We start from the raw sequence: 27,601 nt of genomic DNA, 5'->3' as shown, positions 1-27,601 counted from the left end.
AGACAGAGGAGCGCTACGTAAGTGCTACTCAAGACATGCGTTCGATGGGAAACAAAAGCAGTCAGCTTTCAATAGGCTATAAATATGGTAAATGTACATGTGGTGTGTTTTAAACTGTATTGTCAAGTGTGTACATGTTTCTACTCTGCATTTACAATAACTAAATCTTAATACAGTATTTTCCGGACGATATGATAACTACACATAAGTCGCTCTGGAGTATAAGTCGCACCTCGGCCAAAACTATGAAAAACGTGCGACTTATCGTAAGGCGCTGGTACAGCTGGCAGCCCGGTGTAAACGCTCTCTCTTCTTTCTCACACTTATTGTGCTTTATCTCCTATATTTTGTAAATATAGTTAGTATATTTTTTTCTATTTTACTGTACGATAGGGACACGCGCTGGAATAGTTTTTTAATTCAACTGTTTTGGACTTTTTTCGGCTGGATTTGAGCGTTTTTCGTTGCGTTCGTTGTGTTGTTGTGACGTGAGCTAGCTCCGAGCGAGCCCACCAGCCCCTCCCCGCGCCCTCCGGCCGCGCTAAAGTACGGCGTGTCGTCGGTACACGTTTATATACACGTTTATATGAAAGAGGAACTTCACGAACGATCGGGACACGCACTGGAATCGCTTTAAATTAACTTGTTTTGACTTTATTCGGCTGGATTGAGTGTTTTCGTCGTGTCGTTGCGATGTGTCTTGGCTCTGAGTCCCCGGCCCCGCCCCCCGGCTCCGGCCCCGCCCCCCGGCCGGCGCCGTACCGCGTTTATACAAAGGAGGAACTCATGAAACTGCGGAGAACAGTCGTCTTACCCGGAGATCGTCACGTTATCCCGTCGCAATACTGACCTAACCTAATACTGATGTGCAATTCTGTCATATGTGCAATTACTGTTGGAATTCATGTGCAATTCATGTGCAATTACTGTGAAATTCATGTGCAATTCATGTGCAATTACTGTGAAATTCATGTGCAATTCATGTGCAATTACTGTGAAATTCATGTGCAATCTATGTGCTGTCGTGACACATATTCATGTGCAATTACTGTTGTGATCACATGCAATGGTATTTATTTATTTATTTGTCTATGGGAGTTTTTATTTATTTATAGGAGATCTTCTACTGAAAGTGTTTTTCAGACTTCCTATAAGTGATCTGTTCTTCTGTATCTACCTCTGTATCTTCCTGCGTTGCACCAATGAAATTTCCCCATGTGGGACAATAAAGGAATATCTTATCTTATCTTATACTCCAGAGCGACTTATATCATTCGTTATTTTCACATGACAACCACAAGAGGCACCACAAGAGGGTGCCTCTTGTGGTTGTCTAGGGTCTAAGCAACACAGAACAAGAATCAGCACTTCCTCTACCTCCGGAGGTTACGGAGGATTTAGTGATTTGGGGTAAAACTGATGCTTTGGTAAACGTGTTAGCATGTTCTTTATGCTATAGTTATCTGAATAACTGTTAATATGTTACGTTAACATACCAGACACTTACCACAGTTCTGTCTGTGCCTCATGTAGCTGAAGGTGTTAGCGTTAGCATACGTACACCTATTCATCATGTTCTCTAATCTATTATTATTTTAAATTGCATTTCAAGATGAAATGACTTGTCTTGGATTTTATCTAATAAATTTCCCCCAAAAATGCGACTTATATATGTTTTTTTTCTTCTCTATTAGGCATTTTTTGGCGACTTATACTCCGGTGCGACTTGTAGTACTGAAAATACTTTATCTTACAATGAGGGCCACTAGTTTGGGCATTCGTCGTGTTTCCTCTTTAAATGCTCAAGCTAATTTGACTTTTCGGAGGGTTTGCAAAACTGAATATAATGTCAGCTCAGAATCTTATCCAAAAAAGCTAAAAAATACTAACTGTAAAAGCAACTGTATGAATAGAGTACATTATTTTGTCAAAAGTTATACGAACATTTCTCAGGGTTGTACTACTGCAAGTGGAATTGCAAAGTTGATTGACGCTTTCTGACAGTTTTCTCTCTCTCTCTCTCATTTCCCATTCAATATTGTACTAGAAAAATCCTATTTCTTGGCGTATCTTGTTCCAGTCCAAGGTCAGTATGCTCATGTAAAGTCTGCTGTAACCCAGCCAGCACATGCCTCTGTCTTCTTCATCTTCTGCATTGGTCTTAAGGTCGTTCGTTCAGCCCCGGCTCTTCCGTACGGCCCGCATTTCTCACTCCTCTGCCAAATAACTAGATGCAGCAATTCCGATCTCTTTTCTGTGGAAGCCCAAAAGTTCATCTTCCCTTTTCCTTTTCCAATCTCCCTTCTTTCTGATTGTGTCTGATTGTGCACTTTTTGTCTCCTCTGCTCGATAACTCTTTCTAAATCACATTATGTCTAAAAAGCTTTTCTTTACCAGCCGTCTTTCTATGTAGTTTTTGATACTTTCTTCCTCTAACTTTGCAAGGGTTTCTTTGCGTTCCGTGCTGGAATTTCTCCAAGGTTTGCATCATTATTACAGGTCAAGTCTGTCTTCAATACCTCCAAAAACTGGTATGGAAGGATCCCAATTCCCCCAAGGTTAAAGTGCGATGAGTAGACTTCAAAATGTCAGTCAAATGTCTATGTTCAGTTAGAACAAAGCAAAACAGCACAGATTGGATGTCAAAGAGTTTTTCTGCCTAGACAAACCAACAACTGCATGAACATAGAGATGACAGGAATAAAGGCCATCACAAAGAAATGGCCTTTGTGATCAAGGACTGGACTGACATAGTAACAGACGAATGGACACAAATGACATTCTGACTTAATTTGGAGATGGACGAATTTGATTAACTTCAGACCAAATGGGACTTTAAGGAGAAATAGCCGTGGATATTTTGTATATTGGCGTGTCAGTTTTACAAGTACAGGTTGCGTGTCAAACCTATAACAATATATAATAGCCAAACTGTTCAAGATGTGTGGCGTGGCAAATCTGTTCTACTGTATTGTTTTTTGAGTATTTGAATCTTGTATTATACAAAGTTACAGGTAAGCATATTGGAGTTGGTTATTTTGGTTTAAGACAAAAAAAAAAAGTAGATCAGTGCATTTATCCACAGGTTTCAGAATGATGAGACATTCAGAACGTTGCCATGGCGATCAACAAAAAAAACAAAACAAAATATTGCATCCCGTGAATTGGAAAACAGTCCTTAAAATGTATAAAACACGAAGCTAAAACCCATGATTTCTCGAGCAATTGCTAGAATTTACGGTCTTAAATGAAACTTTTTCTTTACATATTTGCATTTCTTTCTCCTCAAAACTATTATAAGTTTATAATAGCTGAGCTCGAGCTGAAGATCTGGCATTCGGGGGCAGTGATAGGTCAAATCCAGACACTTCTGCTGTTTTAATATCTCTACAGTACATAAAAGTGGTCACTGACAACTTAATGTCAGTATACTGTGGAGTGCCTCGCGGGAGCATAAGTCAGAAGTTAACACCGAGACACAACAGTGGACAAGAAAATAGCAGTTAAAGACCAAGACACAGAAATAAGCAGGAGTAAAAGAGGAGGACAGGAGAGTAATGATGCTAGTAACATTAGGGAGGTCTCTGGGAAGCCACTTTGGGATGAATTAGCCGAGTAAATCAGCTGAATGCCTGTGTGTGTCCTCTGCAGCGCGCCACCAGAATGGGCTCAGTGCTCACAGATGGCTTTGTGGGCATTACTCTGAATGTAAATATGTTTCACAGTGACAAGGAACTCCCTCACTAGTGGGTAATAGGACTCCATTATCCACTTGTTTATGGCACATATTGAAAAACGACCTAATCGCAATGGAAGAGCAGGGATTTCAAAATAAAACTAACAGTGTTCTTTATTGGATAGTTTTTCTTTGGAGTTGATGCTCAGAGAAAAGTTTGAAAGGTTTTGTAATGAAGGGCATTTGCTGTAAAATTAGTCAATGATTCTTATTGTCAGATATATTCTAGTGCCGTACATTAACATGTTTCGGCTGCACACAGCTGTTTTCCTCAGACATTTTTCAGCCGAAACAGATTTTGATGCTGTCTTCCTGTGTGAAGCAGTAAAATAACAGCGTTGCCAGCCCCTCATCCCGATTTACAGACTGGATCGTGATGGCCTCCCCCCAATCCACCATTGGTACTTTTGGTTTCTGTTTCACATTTCACAACAAGTTTGAGAATGTGTTAACTTATACAAACATGAATTCCTTTCATCCAAGAGTCATTCTCAATCTGTGGATCGAGTCTGGGAGCTCAGATACCCTGCCCACCGGGCGGGACCTCCTGATGAAGGGTGTTTACAGTTTCACTTGAGACTCCTCTTATTTGTAGCCTAACAGCCCTTTAATGTGCTATCAAAATGCTATTGTAAACTGACTTTTGCGCCCTCCTCACTGATTACCTGATTAGGATCAGAATGGCCAAGGCTTCTCACGCCCCATGGCTTCAAAACACTATTATACATAACCAGTAGGTTGAACCATAAACCTCCATTTCTGTTTAAAGAGGGATTATCTTCTTTTTTTTCTCCCTGCTTAGAATTTTCACTTCACTGTCCTAAACGAGTGGTTAGAGGCTTCAAGATGAAGATGCACTGCGCTCTGTGGAACTTAATGTGCCTTCTGTGCTGGTAAAGCCTCTTGTGCAAAGTATGTTTAGTCTCACCTACCACTCTTTACAATTTTCCTCACTGCATCAGATAGAGAAAAACTACATTGGTTCTTGTCCATAGGATGCAGACACAAAAACATGGCAATGTAGTGTATGTTAAGATTCATGTTTTCACAACTTTATTTTCTTGCTTTAACAATCTTGTGGAAATCTAAACAAGAGGTGTGATCATGCCAAAATATGGAGGTGGAGTGAAGAAAGTTGCCGGCATGTGAATGGCCAGAATAGTAACAAATAAACTTGCACTGGAGTCATGTTACTGTCTTCAAATGGATGAGATTAGCATAATCTCATCATCTCAATAAAATAACCTTCGTGTCTATTATCATAGTTATAGAATAATGAATACTGTCCCACTCCCACAACAGCACACACTCAGCTCTTTGCTGGACACCTCCGGATTGTTAGTGCACGTCTGGGCCAGACTGGACTGTGCAGACTGGACTGTGCTCAGTTTAGATGATAGAGAGGAACCTCTATTTGGGAAACCAGCAAAATCCCCGTCGTCTCCATCACATTCACCCTAAATCCTCGCCCTTGTCTGCGTACACCTGGCACAGACTGACAGCACAATAATTTCTTCTCAGAGTGATCCAGTCTTTGAGGCAGTGACTCCGGGGCTCAAACTATGAGGTATTTGACTGCATCTTCGACTGCCATCAGCAAAGCAATGGAACGAGACATTGTATTGTTAAGAGTGATCCTAATTAGGAGGTTGGATATAGATGCAGATTTAGAAGTTTTAACAGCCATCTGATTGGCAGCTAAAGAACTCCTGAGCATCTGTAGAGAGAGCATCTGAGCATCTCTCAGTGCGTCTACATTGGCGTTCACACACGGTCTCATTCAAACATGGGTCGCAGACATGTTCTGGCAGTGTAGTGCGAAAGGGCGTGATGGGGTTCAAAATACCATTGCATGTACTATCAAACGCATCAGACAGCTCTTCAACATCCCTCCAAGAAGATAATAACAAATTTGCAAACAATGAGGACAATTCCGGGGCTGAAGAGTTCGTTTAACTGAGACTGAGCTCGCGGCGGGGCAAGTACCACACAGTTACGCACAAGGAGTCTTCAGGATCATCTGCTCCCGTGGCTCTGTTGCTGATTGCCCTCGTTTATGGATCACAAGTCGAGTTTATGAGCAGAGATGCGTGTGCCGACTGTGCCTGGTTTAGTCTTGGTTTAGTCTGGACAGCCCGGGGGTGAAGGCGAGCTCTCCCCATTGGGATAATGCAAATAAAGGTGAATTAAATAAATAAACAATGTATGTATTTATGTATGCATATATGTAGTTATGTATTTATTCATTCGTTCATTAATTTTGGGAACAAATTGAAAAAACTGAAAATCAAATCATGTTATTTCTCACTTCTGTCTTTGCCTTTATATGAGGCCATGACTGCAAACATCTCCCACACAGGAGGGGCTTTTGAACGCCACGTTTCAGTCAGTGGAGCAAACACTATCTCCATATATGGACTGGTAACATCCCACTCCCTGCGGCCAAGTACAGCCTCTTTACGCCGGCGTTAAGGTCGTACAAATGAGCGACCTGGAACCGCCCCTGGAAAAGGCTCATAAGCTTATACAGTGTGTGTGTGTGTGTGTGTGTGTGTGTGTGTGTGTGTGTGTGTGTGTGTGTGTGTGCGTGCGTGCGTGTGTGCGTGTGTGCGTGTGTGTCACTAGACATAAGCAAGATGAAAAGCATGTGACTTTTCCCTTTGCAGACTGAACAGATCGGGCTCTCATGTGTAAGTGACTCACTCACAAGAAAACAAGAAAATAAAGTAGTTAAACTGAGAAAATAACACCATTTAAAATGAAGTTTATAAAGTTTTGAAAATGTGAACATTTTCACCATTTTAAGAGCAATCTTTAGCAAGCTGGGAAGTTTCACTTTAGTTTTACGACTGCGCTTTTTCGTCATTCAATCTGTTTGTGTGCAATTGCTTATACATTGGGCCCTTAGGATTTGATGTAATTTGGTTGTTTGGTCGGGACAGTACATAAAGGGACATGAGATACATGTTGTTCACTATCCCATGTTTGGACTCACACTCTCATTCATCAGTGTACATGGACACTAGAGACAAAGGCCTTGTGTCTTACTCAAGCACACAACAACAATGGTCTGCACTGGTCTGAGTGGGACAAAGGTCTTTGAACTAAAAATAAAAAGCTCTTAATGTAAATCGATGTATCTTTTTGTGTTGTAAATTGATTAAATGCATTCATGTGACAGAAGGGAAATATTGAAGTCTTGGGTGTACTGTGCCCATCATTGGAAAGCTAAAATCAACATTGGTTAGTTGTTAAATCAATCATTTTGAGATGCTTCAGCACAATGTACACCAAAAGCACAAAATAATGTCCAATTCGACTGATAACTGATGCCATATTCTGCATTGACTTAAGAAGAATTGAGATTTTTGGCTTTGACATGGGAAAATCAGGGCTGAATACTTTGATCCGCGTGTCAACTGTATTTTCCACCTTATATTTACCATGAACACCAAAATAACTTGACTTTCACCTGCTCCTGACTCAAACCAGTCACAGATTAAATTTCAATCATGTCTTGTCAATGCTGGTGAAGTCTATGCACAGTGATTGTAACAGTGATCAAATGACAACACGGATGTCAATGTCCTGCAATGAACCCAAACTACAAAATGTGGGCCTACAAAAGATTGTGTGATGCATTTATTCTGGCAGCTGCTAAAGTTAACTTGTGCGTCACTGCCAAAGCTCGCTGATGACCATAATCACTCCGAACTGTCATCGACAAATGGCTTGTCAGTCGCCTATTCAACCAACTCCTTCTAACTCCCACCCACTCGACCCAATAGTGACTCTCGCCGCTTCTTTTTTTGTTGAAATATTGATTACAATTGCGCTCCAACTCGTTCTTTTGTTACATTTCCACACTAAACCATGCCAATATACAAGATTTTACATGTTTGTCAGGCTGCTTTAAATCTTTAGCTCGCATAAAAGTTTGAACGTGTAAATAAATCATTCCAGATTCTCAAAATACAGTGAAAGGTCTTGCATAAACTACATTTGTCCTCGGAGAGCAGAACAATGCTGAATGAAAATGCATAAATAATAACAATTAGCTAATGGGTAGGCGTGAGTAATTACCTATGACCTTTTGGCTTACCAACATACTTTTGTTACTGACTGAAAATAAATGATGTTAGTACATTTATTTTTTACATTACAAAAAACTGGCATTTTAACAGATGTAGTGGATTTATTTTTATATCCACTGTATGTCTCAGAGAAAAAATATGCGTTCAACTTATCCTGACATGATATAAACACTTGTATTTTCTACATTCTACTCTATGCTACCACGGAAGTAGGTTTGTAGTCCTGGCTTTGTGTTATATCAATCTTTAAAGCCAGTGGAGAGACAAGCTGGCCTTGACAAACTTTTATAAAACCAAGAAAACTGATTTGAGAAGGACAAACCCAGTAACAGTCGAAGATAAACCACAGGACTGTCAACAGAAAAAAACAACCGCAATATTAGTCAGTTTCCACGAGTTCAATCATTAAAAATAAAAATAAAAACATGTATTTCACCTTGTGTTCTCTCTCACCTGCTAAAGTCAGTTTGAGCTTTATTATGCTGTTTATAACCTTGATGATAAACTGCTATAAAGTGTTTCTTCTGACTTTAGTAGCACTGTATTTTCTGCCAAATGGATGTTTTGGTGTTGGGCCAGGATAATAATTTCCCCCAACTTGGAACCTTTCTTTACTTTTACGCATCTGCCACAAAGGCAAGTTGTTATGGATCTAGAAAGAGTAATGACCAAATGACAGGTCTACGGTGCGGGAGGTTTATCTCTTTGTTCTCATTGTTTTCTCTACAGCAAAAGCCGAGCGCTCTTACTAACTTTACTTTTATTCAATGTCAAACTAACCGCTAAGAAATCAATAGGAAGTAGTTCTAATTGGACACCCAACATTAAGACATGAATAAAAGGAAAGAAATCCCCAGTTTAAAAGATTTACTGTCTTAACACGTTTTAGTCTAAATAAAAACCTTAAGATGAGAAGAGTAACAGAGGTCAAACCCCACAGGTCTTTTAAAATGTCAATGACAAATAAACCAAATCAAATCCAAGTCATTGTCCTAGTGTAGTAATAAAGTTTTCTATATGTTGCGCTGTGTAAATTGTTTGCAAATGCAGCTGAAGTCTTTGGTTTCCTCGTCCATGATCGTACATCAAACACCTATTCTCTCCTACTCAGACAAAGTGAAATATCTTATGGAGGAAGGGCAAGTGTAATCAAATATTCATCTCTTCATTATTTGGAGTCTTTGATCTGTGAAGCATACCTCTTCAAAGATCTTAAAGTAAGAATTTACAGTGATATGTGTCTAAAAAAGTAAAAGACCTGGCAGCCACAGAGCTGAATATTGTTTTATATAGATTTTTCATGAAAAAAATCAGGTTAAGGATTCTCAACTAGAAAACTTAGTGCACTTTTACATCAGACTGCGCGCACTGCGTCACTCTGCTCTCCGGGACAGGGTTGCTTTCGCTCAAAGCCACGCAAATCCGCCTTATCCTGCCATATTTGACCCGCGAGGCAGACGGGACCCGGTGGCGCTGCTCGCCTGCTCAACACCTCGCCACACACCGGCCCATTTACCCATCAGCCCACCGGGAAAATCCCAGTATGCCAGTCCACCCATGCATGTCACTCACTTAATCACATTGTATACGTTTTTATTACGTTTGTTTAGTTTATTTTTAATTCAGGTTGGATTTTTATTTTGTGCGGAGTGCATATTTTGACCTTTGGAGCAGTGCACAATTGCACCCGTGCACAGCTTAGAGAGAACAGTGCTTACAGTGTTAGCATACTGAGGAGTCAAGTTCAAATCCAGACTTTTAATGGATCACCCTAAAATGTCAGGATGAACAATTCTAGTCAAATATTGTGAGCAGAAAAATTTGCTGTACTCTGCTTTCGACCAATTCTTTCCCCGATGTCTCTGGATGACCTACCAGAAGCAGTAGGCGACCGCGGGGCAGTGCTCTGAGAACCATCTCCAGCCAGGATCGTAGTCAGGATTACATCGCTGGAGGATTTGCCTGTGGGTGTTTTTAGGGTTGATGGGGGAAATCACAGTGCCTGGAGCAAAACCACCCAGACATGAGGGGAAGCACTAGCCACTCATCCACTCACAATTTGTACAATTGTCACCATTATGAACGGAAATATGGTTTACATTTAGTGTCCTGTGGGTCTGGCCTAGGTCTAATCCAGCATTAAACTCTATGACAACACTTGCAACGATGCACTTCGACAAACCGTTTGATATAAATCATGGCTTGTCTTTGGTTGCACGATGGTTATAAGTGTATTATTTGTCCCTGACTCACCCTGAGACGTAAAACCTGCGATTTCATTTTGTTGGGCAAAATCGTACCGTGGACATCCGGCTTTAGACTTGCATGCAGATTTTTTTCACATCAATTCTCATTTATGAACATTAAGTTTCAAATTACTTGAAAACTCATTCATAAAACAGTGCAGGTCCTGGGATCAGTGTTTACCAACTATAAGCTACAAGAAAGGCATTTTTGGACAACCTGAGGTATAAACATGGATTATACTAAATTGCCCCTTCGGGATGAATAATGTTTTATATTTTGAATGGTGGATCTTTATCATAGAACTTCGTTGATGGGTGTGAAGAGACTTAAGTAGTAGACAAAGATGTAAACAAATCAGTCATTGGGGAAGGAACAAGGCCAGATTTCAAGATTCTAGTGTTTCTGCTATATCCTAAATGTGCTTTTTATATATCTTTTGTTTTTGGACCCAGAAACTCCTATTGCCTTGTAGCCTACTCACAACCGCCTTGTCTCATGAGACTGGACTGGGGAAATACACGTCCCTTGACACTCCAGTCTATACACTAAAGCAGGGGTGGGAAAACTACGGCCTGCGGACCACATACGGCCCGTTTGTCTTTATAATCCGGCCCACCAAAGATGCCAAGTAATATATATTTTATTATTTTTAAATCTTTTTTACCCTTAGGCATCTGTCTGCACTTGTATCCTTAATAGATATTACATGCAATTAATTAAATAATAGATTCAATAGCCTATATTTGACAGAAAAGTGATATTTTATTTTATATTTAATTTTTTGGATATTTTTTTTTTTTACATCAATGATTGCAGGCCGGCCCTCCACTACTTGCCTGGATTAGAATATAGCCCTCGGAGGAAAATAATTGCCCACCCTTGCACTAAAGTAAAAATGGCCTATAAAGAGTATTTTGGTAGCATCCGAGGGCACTGACTGCCCACCTCGGAGCACACTGCCTCTTCTGGCTTGTTGTGCCCATGTGCCCGGCTAGTGCACCATTCCCCTCTACGAAGCACACGGCTTCCCGCTGCCGCTCTGTCTTGGTCGTTTGACTTCGCTCGGTGCCCGCTCAGTGTCTCTGTCTGTCTCGATCGTACAGTTTGCTCGATCTTATCAAGAATCAGCCCGGCTTGTGGGAGAGAGGAACAAAGGCGAACAGCTGACTGAGATTGGGCTTGTGATGTTATTGGGCTCAGTAACACAGACTCTCAAAGCTGCTGGAGTAATCTATCTGAAGAGAAGCCCAAATACCAAAGACAGATTTTATATTAGGCAATTTAAAAGATGTTCAAACAAATTCAAACTCTTGCATGCAAAACTACAGATTTGAAAATAAAATGTGAATTATTTCAAGTAATTTTTAAACTAATTTTGCGAAAATCCAAACCTGTGCACAATCTTTCACAGAATTATTCAAAATGTCTAAAAAATATCCCCATTCACAAAGGTGATCGTTGTAAAAATGTAGGTGATCCAAAAATTCATGAAGGCAAAAACACAGATTCACAAACCAAAACTACATTGTATTCACAAATATATTAATGCAAATCAAATTTGACCAGGGCAAATCCATAAATGCAAGTCAGAAATAATGAAAAAATCTGGCATTTTGAATAAATTGTTAATTATTATGAGACAAATTTCACCTCATATTGGACTTGGGTGAGATGTGTCTGACCTTGTAGTCAGGGAGTGCTTTCTGTCCCCTCCAGGCTCATCATGACAGAGATATACCTGAGCACAAATCTGCCTCGGCCGCACTGAGGAAGAGCAATCACCATCTTCTTCACACAATGACAGACAAAGATAGCGAACAGCAAATACCTACGCTTACTGGCAATCATTTTCACAACGCATAAAACCCATTCTCATTCAAAGTAATATTCAGATGTTTGATCTTTGTTCTCTGGCCCTTCAGTTTTTATGGTATAGTCAATCTGTATGTCAGCCATACGGGGCCCTCCTACACATATTTTATAGAGTTTATAGAGCTTTTTGGCAAAAATATCTTGTTACAACTAAACAACACAATATTTACTACTACTTCTACTACTACTACTACTACTACTACTACTACTACTACTACTACTACTACTACTATGACAGCTATTACGGACTAAAGTGCATGTAAATCTAGCCTGTAAAGCCTACTTTCATCGGCGTAAATCAGAAAGAATCTTAAAAAAAAGCCTCAAAGCGATTCTGAAAATTGTATCCATGCATTTTTAACATCCAGATAAGACTAATGTAAGTCCCTGCTCGCAGTGTGTGCTAAAAGCTCCATAAAAAACTTTCAACTGGTTCAAAACGCAGCAAGATTACTAACTAGGAACTAGAGAGCACATTACACCGGTGCTCGAGTCCCTTCACTTGTTCTCCAGGCTGAGAAATAGATTTTCAAAGTTAGGGGCCAGGGGGGCCCCCTACCTATAAAAGTTAGGGGGCCCCCAGCAATTTCAGGGGCCCACAAGCGCGCGGCGGCATCACGGCGTAATAAGAACAAGATAAATTTGTTGTTTTAAACCTGGTTATTAGCATGTAAAACAATTTAAAGTACTTTTATCTTTTATTTGATATGAAGAGCACAAATACTGAATTCTTATAAACCAGAGATCATGATCTTTCAATACTGTTTAATTTAATATAATAATGTTTCTTGGATACAAAATAAATACTGTATACAGCATTTGACACAAGGAGATCTTATATGTTCTGCAGCAGGAATAAATAAAATCACAGTCTACAAAATAACCTGAGTACAGACACAGCAAGGAGATCTTATGTTTTATAATAAATATTCTGAATCATAATCTTCTTGTCAGGGAACAAATCAAGTATCAATATTGTTAAAATAGTAGCTTGTAAGAGTTCTGTTAAATACCAAAGCTTGTCAAATAAATACCTGTGGCTTGTTGTATCCCTTACTGTAGCCAAACACACGGTGCAGTACAACAATCCTGCTCCTTGTCGTACTGATGCAGGGGACAGGTGTGTCCCACCACTCCATATTGTCTGTCCCTTTCAGTCTTCTCATGATAATTTTTTTTTTTTTCTTCTGTTCTTCTGTAACTTTTTGTCTTTTGGGTGGTGGGGGTTTTCCCCCTTCAAGGTACTTTCACATTGACATACAGTTTTTGTTGTAAACAACTTTACTCCCGGACCGGACACGAACGGAGCGGCCAATCAAATGCCCGCTTTCGTCGAGAATTAGATCACGGACACCGCTCGCTTAAGCGATGAAAATGCCCTGAATATGGGGGCATTTACTAGTTAAATCTTTTTTTTTTTCCGAGGAATTTAGATACAGGGGCACGGCAGGCCCCCTCCTAATTCAAACCGCGGGCCCGCCGGAGATTTTACTGCTTACGGGCCCCGGGCCCCCGTCTATTTCGCGGCCTGTTCTCTGTTGTGTTTAGAATCATATTTAAAATTCTCCTCCTGACTTGAAAAGCCATACATGAAATGCCTCCATCCTACATAAAATAGTAACATTTCATCCAAAAAGAGCCCTTCGCTCTCAAAATACTGGACTTCTGGTCTCTAAAAGCACAGTAGGAGGTAGAGTTTAACTACCAAGCTCCTGTGTTATGGAATCAGCTCCTGTTCATGTTAAAGAGGCCGACACAGTCACTTCACTTTCAAATCACTTATGGTCAGGTCAGTTAGGAACAGAAATAAAAACATATTCCTGCTTTTATTCCCGTTTTTACAGCAAAACTCCCTCCAGACATGTGATTGTGTGGTCCTCCACTGTGATGTACACACTTCCACTCTTCATCTGTCAAAAAAAGATTACCTTATTTTTTTTAATTGTTTGAAATATATTTAGTAGAGTAGTTGTCCAAATTAGTAATGCATTGATACAGTATATTATATATATATGATTCCCCTTGATGGTTATGATTTTATAAGCTTTGACAAACATTTCAGTCTGAGGGACCTATGGTCATGAGCTTTGGGTAATGACCGAAAGGACAAGATTGCAGATGCAAGCGGTCGAAATGAGTTTCCTCTGCAGTGTGGCTGGGCGCTCCCTTAGCGGAAGGGTGAGGAGCTCAGTCACACGGGGGAGCTCGGAGTAGAACCGCTGCTCCTCCACGTCGAGAGGAGCCAGAGCTGAGGTGGCTTGGGCATCTGTTCAGGATGCCTCCTGGACACCTCCCTGGAGAGGTGTTCTGGGGATGTCCCACCGGGAAGAGGCCCCGGGGAAGACCCAGGACACTTCTGGCCTGGGAACACCTCCGGATCCCCCGGAGGAGCTGAAGTAAGTGTTTAATATCTTGGTTATAATAACTCCTTATTTGTAAATACCTAAAAAAGCCCTGTTTCTCCAAGCCAAGCGATTCTTTCAACATTTCAAAGCTTTTCATGTGATTTCATGTGTGTAAACCCTTTATAATCCAGACCTTGAATATCAGGTCAGTTCAATTTGGTACAAAACCTTGGCCATAAGCCAACCAGTTTAAGATTTCAACATCTTTGTTTAGTTTGAATGCTTTGATTAGCTCCTTCCATGTTGTAAGTACAGATTTTACCCAGGGATTCTCAACGCCCTCCAAATGACTCAACCGTTTGTCATCAGCCAGTAAGGCCCACGGCACAATATTAATCTTAATATTTTTCCATTGAGCTTCATATTCTGGATCACACCAGTACAGCAAGGCTCTTTAAGGGCCAGGGAGCGATGTGCATGATCTATCTTTGGGGGCCAGGTCTCCATATACTTGACCACATCTTTATCTTCAGTGTCCTCTTTAATACTGACAATGCGCAAATTACATCTGCGTTCTTGGTTCTCCAGGTCGTCCAGTTTGTCTGTCACATCATGCACCTGGTTTGTCAATTCTGCCACTTTGCCTCCACTGTAATTGTGTCAGTAATCTCACATAAAGTCGCCATATTCACCGGATCTATCCCGCTCCGAGTCTCCTAGCACCAGAGTAGAGTTGGCTAGCTTAGGTGTAGCACTGCTAGCCTGATCGTCGGTGGTGTTTTTCTTCTTGTTTTTCTTAGATATATTCACAAAATAAGTGTGCAGTCTCTTCATATGTCTGCTCCCAATTGAAAATATCGGGTCTCCCCAAGTAAACTCGTAATAAAGACGGATTATTTCCACGGATACGACCACAGCCAGACATCCCCACCACCACCACCACCCCACTACTGCTATTTCAATCAATTTATTCCATGTATTACTGCTAATACACTCGCTGCTACCAAGGTCAGAGAGTTTACGGACCACCTCTATTGGTTTTCATGATCTAATAATACTTTACATGGAGAGAGACTGAATCGCTAGACCTTTTGCATAACATTCATATTTTTACCAATATTACATTCCAAAACTGCAGAAAAAAAAAAAAAAAAAACTAGTCTGACTCTTACAACTTACGACTTCTCTCTCATTTTTTCGTTTTTGCGAGGCCATAGCCAGCCATGCATATGAGTATTCAGCTCCACACCTGACAGAGACAGACAGGAAATTAAAAGAACGCGGAGGAGCGGCAGATAGAACGTCCACAGAGACTCGGATTAATGTGAGAATATTTTAATGAAGTGTCTGATAGTATTTAGGAGGAAATGAGCAAATGTTTTTGAGGCACTTAAAATTGTCAGAAGCCGCCGATGTCGCAGAAAGAAATGGTAAATTAACTATCGAGTATGAAAGGTCTGTGGTGATATTAGCCCCATGCAAATCACCATCTGTAATATGCACATGATAAATAAAGGAGGAGGAAAGGTGCCTAATAGGGTTTTGTGCTAAATTGTATGGTTTGTTTGAGTGATACGGATTAGATGTATTGGCCAAAAAGCGAGGTGTAATATTGTGTTAGAGGAGGCCAATTTAGTTCATCAAGCTGTGTCTAAGGTCTTTGATGAGGTAATGAATTTGACATTTCAGAAATGTCCACGACAAGACATGGACATTTCTGAAATGTAAACTTAGGACTTCAAACTGATTTTGAATTTTAGAAAAAATGTATTTTGCAAAAGTAAAAATATATGAGTGATTTACTTTGACCTGTAGCTTGAACCCTGAACCCCACAGCTTGTCCTGGAGCATACTTTACAGATAAACTATTTCTGTTTTTTTGTGTAATGTGTCATTTTAATCATATTTTTTCTTGTCACACTGTGAAGACACTACAGCATAAAATGTATTGTATATAGTTAAATTATAAGTAGACGTGACCTTTTAATTTTCGTGTGTACATGTGTACATGTAGACCGAGGAGATGGTGGACTTCCGCAGAGGCCACTCTGCTGCCCGCCCCCTCACCAGTGAACATCCAGGGAAGGGACATGAGAGAGTGACTCATAGAGAGTGTTCATCTGAACTAAAAACTGGACTGGACTCATAACACAGACGCACTGTACAGGAAGAGCCAGAGTCGGCTCTACCTCCTGAGGAGACTCAGGTCTTTTGGAGTGACAGGGCCACTCCTGGAGACCTTCTACGACTCTGTGGTGGCATCAGCCCTCCTATATGGTGTGGCCTGCTGGAGCAGCAGCATCACAGAGAGGGAGAGGAAGAGGCTGGACAGAGTCATCAAGAAGTCCAGCTCCGTCCTGGGCTGTGCTCTGGACTCGGTGCAGGAGGTGGGGGACAGAAGGGTCCTGGCTAGATTCACATCTATGCTGGACCATGAGTGTCGCCCCCTGCAGGACACTCTCTCCGCTCTGGAGAGCAGCTTCAGTGAGAGACTGATCCACCCTCGCTGTGTGAAGGAGACGTTTCACAGGTCTTTCCTTCTGCTGCTGTCAGACTTTATAACAATCACTGTTAGAACAGGTATCATTCATCTTCATAATCATGTGCAATACTGTCATGTGCAATACTGTTATATTCATTTGCAATATTTGATATATTGAATATCTTATCTTGTCTTGTCTTATCATTATGCAAACACCTTTATTAACTGTCTCTGACACAAACACTGCAGGACATTTGTGTTTGTTCTTTCCAGGTCATGAGCAAACATTTTACCCAGGATCTCCGCTTCCTCCAAATAATTCAACCGTTTATCATCTTCCAGTAAGGCCTGTACAGGAACCCCTGGCACAATATTACTCTCAATATTTTTCCATTGAGCTTCATATTCAGGGTCACATGAGTACTGATTTGGGATGAAATAAAGTATTTTTTCCAGACAAGGGTAAACCCAACCTCCTTTTTCTTTTGATAATTGTACAGTTTTGAACCGGATGCTAGGTTTTTTGCCTTGCTATACAAATCTTGAGATTTATTTATTCCACTCCGGTTTATGGGATGGAAATTGGAAGAGTCTGGAATCTGGGCAAAATTGTTGTATAGTTTCAAATCTTTGACTTAGACTTAAGTATGGGATAAGAGTCCATTTGTAAAGATTTGTTTTATAGTAGTAAAAAGAGGGGTTTTCTCTCAAAACAGTTGATAGATCTTTTTGGAGGACTACACATACATATATCAAAGAGGTTCCATTTAAATGGATAGGTCTTTGTAAAGGTCAAAGGGGGTCACAAGAATGAGATGATATCAGTTTTTTCTAAATTGAATTTGTTTCCAGACATTGGACCATTGGACTGGTTCAGTCAAACATAATAGAACATCATCTGCATTGCAAGCATTCTTATGTTCTATCAGCCCTGGTATAGAAGGTAATATCACTCCCTGGTGGAGCATACACATTAACAGAGTAAAAACATTGTCATTAATAGCTAAGTACATTTCTGCTATCTTTGTCTTTACATTCAAAACTTTGTTCAGAAGCGAATAGGTTTGAAGTCAATATTTCAACTCCACTCCTGTGTTTGTCCCGTGTGATGAATAGTACCATTTTTTATAACAACATTTTTTCAAAGCAGGGCAGTCAAAGGATTAGTTAGAAACATAATACCTTTCTTGTTGGAAAAAATATTGATTATTTATTTAGCACTGTTTAGATATAGTAGGCTATAAGCTATTATATGATTATTCTTTATTAGAGTAAAATTAGCCTTCACACTTTTCCAGTCTGTGAATTTCTTGTTTTATTTATATGATTTATCAGACTAAAGTGTCTCTCTGAACCTCTGGTGTGACTCGGGCCTCCTACTGTAACAGCAGCAGCGACAGTCTCCCCCTGTCAGATTTGGAATAAACATGCCCAAACTGATCATTAAGGAGGAAAATGAGTCAAGAAATGCCTGATAAAACATTTAACTTTATCTGAGCTTTTAAAACTCTGTAACTTTGTCATTTCTGGATCTTTTGACTCAGAATCACGACTGGAATAAAGTCTGCAGTTTTTTTTAGATTACAGCTGCAGTTTCTGTGAAGGGAAGAAATCACGAGTCCCTGTGTCCCCTGTGAAATAAGAGTGTGCTAGAAACGTGGCTGTAGTGCTGAAGTAGTTTTGAATGCACATAAGCGTATAAGCTCAAGGACACAATGGCAGTATGCAATAGTGAACGCTGGGTCTGAACCTGCTTACCAGCTAGAGTTTGCGGTCCCTTCAAAATCCCCAAAGGAAGAACACCAAAACAAACACACTACATGATCGAAACAAATTAACACTCACCGTTAAATCGGACTGCCCGGATGTGGTTGAGCAGCTCTTTGCCCTCAATGCTGCTGGCCATGCGTGGACACAGGCCAGGGTAACCGTAACAGAGCTCGCGGTGCATCCGGTGCAGTGCGTGGGCCATGGCGTACACGGCGTCCATCACAAACTGCACCTTCCCCTCCTGCTCGTAACTGGAATCGCGGCCCACCTTCTCCAGACCTGCGGGATTAGAATGAAAGAAAAGATCGTTCACTTTACCACCAAATGATCACGAGCAACCTGAGTAAATACACAGGTGTAAGATAGTATAGGTTGTGGAAAGGCGGGGCAAGTTTATTTGTAGAGCACATTTCATACACAAGGCAATTCAAAGTGCTTCACACAGCAGGGAAAATGCATTAAAATCACAAAGAAATGACAGAAATCACAAAACAGTTGAAGACATAAAAGAGAAGAGTGCAATGAAAATCCTTTTAGTCAAATGCACAGCTAAACAAAACAGTTTTTAGCTTAGATTTGAACATTGTCAGAGTGAAAGTTTGTCTCACATCTTCAGATTTTAGCTGCATAAAACTGAAACGCAGATTCCACATGTTTAGTTTAGTTCTCTATGGACAGTCAACGGTCTAGAATATTAAAAGGTGAAAAGTAAAAGACAAATGCATAAATCCACAAATATTGAACCATGTCATCATTCGTTTTGGATGTGCGCCACCAACGTGTTATTTTAATCTTTTGGATCACGTCTTTAGAGTTGGAGAATGTCATCACTTTCTGAGGCTATTTTGAAAAACAAACAAACAAAAAAACACATAAAATCATTTGGATTGGTACAATAGAGCAATATGAACCATAAACCGTGTCAACAAATCTGCAATCCGACAGTTAAACAGCAAATTCTACCACAGAATTCCCACCGGACCTTCTAAACACTTTAGAAGTCGTTATCTTACATGAAAACAACCAAAAACGACGTCTTTTGTGGCAATAAAAATATGTCAGCATGCAAACCTCTGAATATGTGAAATTGTATCATTAAAATGTGAGTATATTCAGACAACGTTTCCAAAATGATTTGATTATTATTGTCTTTCATCATTCTGATATATTACACTGTTATACTCCGTCGAGAAAGAGTGAGCTACTTAATCACAGGTAACATTGCCTAGTCATAGTGGTTAACATCATAATAAAAACTGGGTAAATTGGGAAATAAAACTATAAAATACACAAAAAAGAGAAACATGGTGGAAGTAGCGCAGCACTCACTCTGACGACGACAGAAAAATCCCTGCGAGTCCATTCTCACCTTCTCAGAGACTAAGAACAACATGTTCCCCCTTTACATCCTCTCAACTCTGATAACGGCGTTTCCTTGTACATGGAACAGAAAGTGTTCACTTATCCACAAAACTTTATCCTTATTTTGCCCCACGTCTGTCTGAGTGATGGCAGACTCTGTGGATAGTGTCTGTTAACTCAACATAAAGACAATATTGATATACAGCAGTGTTTCCCAACCAGGGGTAAGGGCACCCCAGGGGCCAGGCAGGCACTTGAGGGGTACTTTGAATGATTACATATTCAATAGAAAGGTGTAACTGAATTGTTTTTGTTCTTTGTAGTACATTTGAAATCCTCTATGATGTTTCTGTATGATCATTTTGGCACGACTATAATTAGAACAAGAAATTATAATAGTTGTTTCAGGCAATATACTAGTTCACGTATGTATAATGACTAGAGAAAGAGAGGTACACATAAGGGGTGCTCAGAGTGTGAGACAACGAGGGAACTCGAGGCAAAAAAGGAATGTTGGGAATCAAAGATGTACAGTTGTGTACATTTTATTGTCAACTGTCATTTTTTACTGTCATGTACAAATAGGATCATACACAAAGTTTATATATAATATGGAGGAGGATATGGGGCAAGCACAAGCTGCTTTCCATACGCTCTTATTTAAAGCCAAAAAAAGAAAAATGGTATGGATTAGACCTGCTTATAACGGCCACAGGAGAGCGCTATATTCACTGGAGCAGTAACTGTGGCGCTGATGGATAGTGTATAAATTTGCACCAACTCCGTCTCACGGTCTGGCAGCACTGATTGAAGTTGTTGGAACATGACCACAGTTTGGGGTTCGCAAGCTGAGACCCAGCAAACAGCCTTAACCGAATCGCATTGACCCCACAGACATGAGGAGTGCCACGACAAATAATCACTTACTAGAATCGCTGCTCTGGCAATGCCTCCCCGAACCCGTGGAGAGGAAAAACCAAAAAAATCCTCTAGTGTGCAGAAGGCCTTGGGTAATGTACTGCTTTAGTGTACAAGAATCATCATAAACTGTGATCAAGGCTCTGAGAAAAATCGTGATATGAAATTTTGGGCATACCCGTATAAATTGCACCTTTTTTCATAGTTTTGGCCGGGGTGTGACTTATACTTATATTTATACTTATATACTTATTCTCCGGAGAGACTTATATGTGATATTATTTGTTATTTTCACACTTGCAACCGCATTTCATACTCCAGTGCAACTTATATGTTTTTTTCTTCTCTATTATGCATTTTTGGGCTGGAGCGACTTATACTCCGGTGCAACTTGTAGTCGGGAAATTACGGTAATCCTTCAGCGCATTGTTTGTAACTTCTGTTAAGTGAGTGAAGTCACTGTATTCAGTCCAGATGTCTAAATTATCACCGCTGAGGCTGAGCAAAACAATAGGTCTGTTTGCCGTAATCTGACCGACCCGGTATAAAACTAGCCGACTGAATAAATAGGAAGTGTCTGCAGAGCCACGGCGCGCGGCTGAAACTGCCATGTTATTTTTGTGCCGGCCGCGCGCCGCGGCTCCTGGAACTTCTCCGCTATTTGACCGTATTTTAGCGCCGTTTTAGACCGCGCCGGGTTAAGGTTAGGGTTAGGGTTAGGGTTAAGGTTAAGGTTAAGGTTAAGGTTAAGGTTAAGGTTAAGGTTAAGGTTAGGGTTAGGGTTAGGGTTAAGGTTAAGGTTAAGGTTAAGGTTAGGGTTAGGGTTAAGGTTAGGGTTAAGGTTAAGGTTAGGGTTAGGGTTAGGGTTAGGCTTAAGGTTAGGGTTAGGGTTAGCCATGAGGCTATAACGGGCTATAAGGGAAATGCCGCCGTCCCTGAAAGTTTTGTTAAAAAAAATGCCAAATTCTTTGATTTTTCAAATATTTCGTCGACTCACCGATCGGTCTTTCCTAAAGCGCCCTGTAGAAATGTTATATAACGCTGATAATCCTATCTTTCACCCCAAAGCGCAAATAACGCATTGTGCAACGCATGTGCGTTTTCATTTTCGGTCCTCCATATGCTTCTGTATTGAACAGACCAAGCAGGAGGGAACCTTTATTGTCTTTGTTGATTTGACTCTGTCAGCGCCACTGAGCTGGCCACCGCTCATATGTGGCGCCGCAGCCCTAATGCCGGACCATGTCGGCCTCGGTGAAACTGAGATAAACCCCAAAAAAGATTTTTTTTTTCAAATGTGTGATTTTCGTTTTTTTGCAGAATGTGCTAGTTGAAGTTATGAATAAGCCCCTGTGTGCTTCAGATAACACTATTGGTTGTCTTAAACGTATACATTAAGCTGTTAAAAATGTGGAGTTTTCGGGTCTTTTTCCTGCTCTCCTGGGGGGCGTCACCTTTTTCTAGCCAACGTATTGTTTACATTTTCCACCAATCAACTGTGATCCGCATGGCAGCTGCGTGCTCTGCGTGCTCTGTGTTTTCCTCTCATTACTCCAGACCGTCTGCAGAGCACAGTCTTCAGAGCTTACATTTCCTGGACTACATTGCAACGGAACTGTTTACTCAGGTACACTTTTACTTTACTACTAAATTATTGCTTTAACGCTGTGTTTTAAGACGGTCTCGTGATCACTTTAGAATCTTACTTGTCTGCTCCGGTGGAGCTAATGCTAAGCTAACATGTTGCTTCAGTGCACTCTGCAATACGGGCTTAATGTGACTACTTGCTGTTATCACCATGTTATCGGGTTATTTTCGGCGTGGGTTGGCCCGTGGGTTGTGTGGGTCGTGCTTTGTGTGTGTTTTATGGTGGACTAAACCGGCTGTTACCCCCGCAGCCCGGAGCTAAACGCAGCTATTCGGAGCTAAGTTGTAAGCTAAACTTTGCTATGTTATCGGGTTATTTTTCGGCGTTTTGTCTGTACAAATTATATACTTAGGTCCTGCATCATGGTGTAGCTTCATTTAAATTTGACTTGCGTATTGCATTCTGGGATTGAAACACGCCCAGCAGGGTCATCACAACATGGCGGCGCCCGTGTCCCCCGCATGTTCCCCCCGCTCACCTTTGCTACCAAAATAAAGGATAGCGGCGTACAAAAGGTCCATGGAAATATCTTAAAATTGGGAGATTTAGTTTCCTGATCGGGTTGATCGAGAGGTTTTCTGTCATTGACTGTTGAAGCCTGACCCCTGGTGGTCACTCCGAGTCAAAAAATTGCAAAATTTAGATTTTTTTTGTTTGCCTGCAAAGTAAAAAAAATAAGAATTTATCTACCGATCGACCCACTTGAAAAATGTTGGCTCGGGTTACAGCAAACAGACCTATTATTTTGCTCAGCCTGAATAAGAAGTATTTATTCAAGACCTTACATTTGAACTCAGCACAGTATGGAGCTCAGTCCTGATGCACTTCTCTTGAACACAGTGTGACCTACATGCACATATTCTTTTAATTGGCTCTGTGTAATTAATGACTGCGGCAGACTAAAGTTTAAGATTATGAGCTGGCATTGAAACATGAATTCAGATTTGCATTTGGCCTTCATGCCTGTGTGAGTGGAGATACACGAACATGCAAATAACCTCGCAAGCCCCATTTATGGAGAGCACCTCATTAGCACAATAGGCTCATGAGAGACAACGGGGCAAAAATAAAACTACCTTGATGCATTCCGACTCACATCAGTTATGGCTAATAATGCAGTCTAAATAAAGCGCACGCAAACTCGTAATTTTATACGTTGGGACTTTTTCCTGAATTTTCTGCCGCGATTGCATTATTTACTTCTAATTGTCTGATATAGTTGTTTTGTAAAACAAGTATAGCTTTATATAATTCGGTACGCTTTCACTTGAGCACACTGCAATGCTTTGTAAAGAGTCCTTTTATCCATTTTATTTAAACCAAGGGAAATGGTCCTGTGTTCCAGTTGTCCTCGGAGGTCGGAACTCAGGGGGAGTGTTTGTGTCGTCACGGCTAAAGGAAATAAATATATTATATATATATAGCAGTACATTACATTACATATGCACTGCAAATACGTAAAACAAGCATAAAACCAAAAATAAATCAACCAAACTGTTGCTCCGATAGAATGAATGTGTTAACCCGGACAGTTTTATTACATTTGTATGCTATAAAAAATGTTTGAGAGTGTTTTTTCACTTTAATTGTTCACAACATTAGCATAACATTGCATTCATAACAGTAGAGGCTCAAAGACCGTGCAAAAAGCGACTGGTCAGAAAAGAGCAACTAAAAAGTAGATAACAATATGATGAAAAATGTTACTGTTGGATATTACACTTCATCCAAACGCTGGATTGTCTGACACGGATAAACTCGGGGTTCTGAAGCGTTGCCAGGGTTCCCGGGTAGGAATCGTGTCATTTAAGGTTGTACGAGTGTGAATTTACAAGATGGAACTTGGACAATCTGAAGACTGAGGACAACTGGGACGCAGTACTGGGCTTATCCTCCAAAATGGGACGGTAAATCTTTAGTTTTAGTGCCAAAATGAATGCAAAACTAATGCAACAAATGAGACGGTGAAGTGTAGAAATAAAACGACGAAGACGATGGACAATATTGCGGCAATTGATTTTTGGGTGAATTTTGTGCACACAGTAAGCCTCTTTTTATTTTCTATCCTGTAGCAGATTTAAATAATTTTTCTTTTTGATTTTATAAACGTTGTTTTTTATCATTGTTCATTGTTTTATGTCGCACCGAATCACCAAAGCAAGTTCCTATGTTTGCAAATTCTGTTCATTAGCAATGGCAATAACACTTTTCTGATTCTGATTGATTTTTTTTTGGATCAAAGAAGAAGCAAGTTAATACAAGATGCAATCATGCGGAACGCTTCCTGAACCGTCGTTGTAATGTGCACAGCTCATTGAACTTGCAGACTGATTAAGCGCATTGATGGATTTGAGAGGGAATCAAAGCACAGAGTCACTACCTCCTCCCGTGCGCCTGACGTCCGTTGCGAGGGCTGCGACTGTGCGCGGGGAGCTAATGGACGGGCACCACTTAAACGTGCTGAAGGCTGAACTTCACGCCGCACGGGTCAATACGGTTTTCTTAACTTCGCAGGGATTTGGGACGAGGTAAAAGGTGGAGAGATGGTCTGATATTGATTTTTTAGCTCAGTTTTTTTAGCTTATGCCACAATCTGATTAGTTTTACTGTTGTTATAATATTATATTTGCCAAGATTCATCCATAATAAGGCCTATAAATGTATGTTATGTAGTAAAGTTCACACATTAACTTTACATTTCTGTTAAATCGTCTCTTGAGGACAAACTTTGAGGACAAACTGGGAATAATAAACGAGCACACAGAGAGGGGGCCATCTTAGAATATATATATATATATATATATTGGCGATATCTGGAAACATTGGAAACAATATACTGCCCATCCCAAGTGAAATGATCTGTACAGAAATGAAATAGCATCTTTTTTTGCTCCAGTGTCCCCAAAACATCCTCCTTCATACTGAAAAACAAGACAAATATTTCTTCTAAATGAATAAACTCAAACTAGTATAAGTTTCCGAAAATATTAGAATTACTCAGAAAGTATATATCGATGCATTTGCAGTGGGTGCACTTTTGCACTTTGACTTTTCTAGTTTGTTTTGTCTGTAATGTCTGTAGGGTATGGGATTAAAGCTATTTGTCATCAAGGAGACAACAGGTGGCCTATTTACAGGTCAGATCTGTGCGAGAGGCCACGAGAATTACTGGTATTTTGTGCAAAGAACGAACAAACAAAAAAACATAATGCTAGATAAATATAAATTGCCGTACTGTGAAACACTGAAGCTAAAGCAATAACATCCCCATGGAGACAAGCAGATGACACATGCTAAGTAAAATTACACCTTTAAAGCAAATAATGTCGCTCAATACTCGGCTGGCCCCTTGATTTGCAGAAACGTTTAAACTTTTCACATGAGTATTAACACTGGCAGGACCCTAAAGTTTTCTTTTCACCATAAAGATTATTACAAAATGACACCAATTACTGTAGCAGAGTCAAACTGAGCACAATTTCCCCGATTGCTCCCAGTGCATCAGGGCAAACTGCAGTTCAGCGCTGCAGAATAATGATACAATATAAACAGCATTGCATTGCACCAAAAATAATGGCGAGATATTTTAATGGTGCCAAACCTTGATCATTTATGCGGCACAAACCAACAGCACGCCTCGGTGTCAACGACATCGTATTTATCGCTAGCACGGTCGATCAACAACAGACCTTAGCCCAGCAGCCTAATGTTCCGCCATAATCAAGAAACTAATTATGCTAATAGCTCATAAATTAAGCGCAATTAGACACTAATAGCATAAACACATCTCTAAAATAGTAAGTAAAACAAGGATGGCATTAAATAGAGATTCATTCATATATTTAGCGATAAACATTTGTCCCGTTGTTACGGTTCATTATTAATTGCACTGAAACTATGCTTTTATTTAAATGACAACTTTATTTGCAGGAGGAATTGCACAAAAGGTGGCTTGCCCTCTTCAGGTGGGTGGGGTGTCCTTGTCCTAAGTGGAGGAGTTCAAGTATCTCAGGGTCTTGTTCACGAGTGAGGGAAGGATGGAGCGTGAGATCGACAGGCGGATCGGTGCAGCGGCTGCAGTGATGCAGTCGCTGCATCGGACCGTTGTGGTGAAGAGGGAGCTGAGCCGAAAGGCAAAGCTCTTGATTTACCGATCGGTCTACGTTCCTACCCTCACCTATGGTCATGAGCTTTGGGTAGTGACCGAAAGAACAAGATCGCGGATACAAGCGGTCGAAACGAGTTTCCTCCGCCGTGTGGCTGGGCGCTCCCTTAGAGATAGGGTGAGGAGCTCGGCCACACGGGGGGAGCTCGGAGTAGAGCCGCAGCTCCTACACGTCGAGAGGAGCCAGCTGAGGTGGCTCGGGCATCTGTTCCGGATGTCTCCTGGGCGCCTCCCTCGGGAGGTGTTCCGGGCATGTCCCACCGGAAAGAGGCCCCTGGGAAGACCCAGGACACGCTGGAGAGACTATGTCTCTTGACTGGCCTGGGAACGCCTCGGGATCCTCCCGGAGTAGTTGGAGGAAGTGTCTGGGGGGGTGGGAAGTCTGGGAGTCCCTGCTCAGACTGCTGCCCCCGCGACCCGGCCCCGGATAAAGCGGAAGAAGATGGATGGATGGATGGAATTGCACGATTGCCACCCAGAAACTAAAAACTTGAAATAACAGCTATGTATGTGGAAGAAAGAGCGATCTCTGTTAGATTTAGTGGTTGGCGATCTTGACAAAAATTTATATCTAGATATATTTTGTGGAGTATCTCGATAATGATCAGTCCAAAGATATTATGTCAATCCAACAGAAATGTGTTGAAACTTTTGATTATCAGACAAAATGTGAAATGATAAAGTTATCCAAATGAATTACAAAAGTGCTAAAAAATACCCCTGATACCCTTGTTTGAATTTTTTTAATTCATTCTTAATTAGCTCTTTTTTTAATTTTATCTAGAAATGCTATACATAATATTCAAATGATGTATTATTTCAAAACTATATTCACAATATCATCTAAATTCCGACATATCTGCCCACTTCTATTCATGGTCTAATAAATTGTAGTTGTTGTTGTTGTTGTTGTTGTTGTTGTTGCTGCTATTCAAATAATTATAACACGACTCGATGAAATG

At 40.6% G+C, this 27,601-nt stretch overlaps 1 protein-coding gene across 2 annotated transcripts in view; it reads right to left on the bottom strand.

Moving 5' to 3' along the window:
* grm8a (glutamate receptor, metabotropic 8a) overlaps positions 1-27,601 on the bottom strand; it is a 455,282-nt gene that overhangs the window by 72,353 nt on the left and 355,328 nt on the right. For both annotated transcript variants that reach the window (XM_072454896.1, XM_072454897.1), the window contains exon 6: positions 18,622-18,825. In XM_072454896.1, coding sequence (XP_072310997.1) covers positions 18,622-18,825 — 204 coding nt within the window. The remainder of the gene's footprint in view (positions 1-18,621; positions 18,826-27,601) is intronic.

This window comes from Eucyclogobius newberryi, unplaced genomic scaffold (genome assembly GCF_026437365.1).
Source record: "Eucyclogobius newberryi isolate DKJ021-1_F unplaced genomic scaffold, fEucNew1.0.hap1 SCAF_2, whole genome shotgun sequence".
Lineage (NCBI taxonomy): Eukaryota > Metazoa > Chordata > Actinopteri > Gobiiformes > Gobiidae > Eucyclogobius > Eucyclogobius newberryi.
This window is presented reverse-complemented; position numbering and strand designations above follow the sequence as displayed.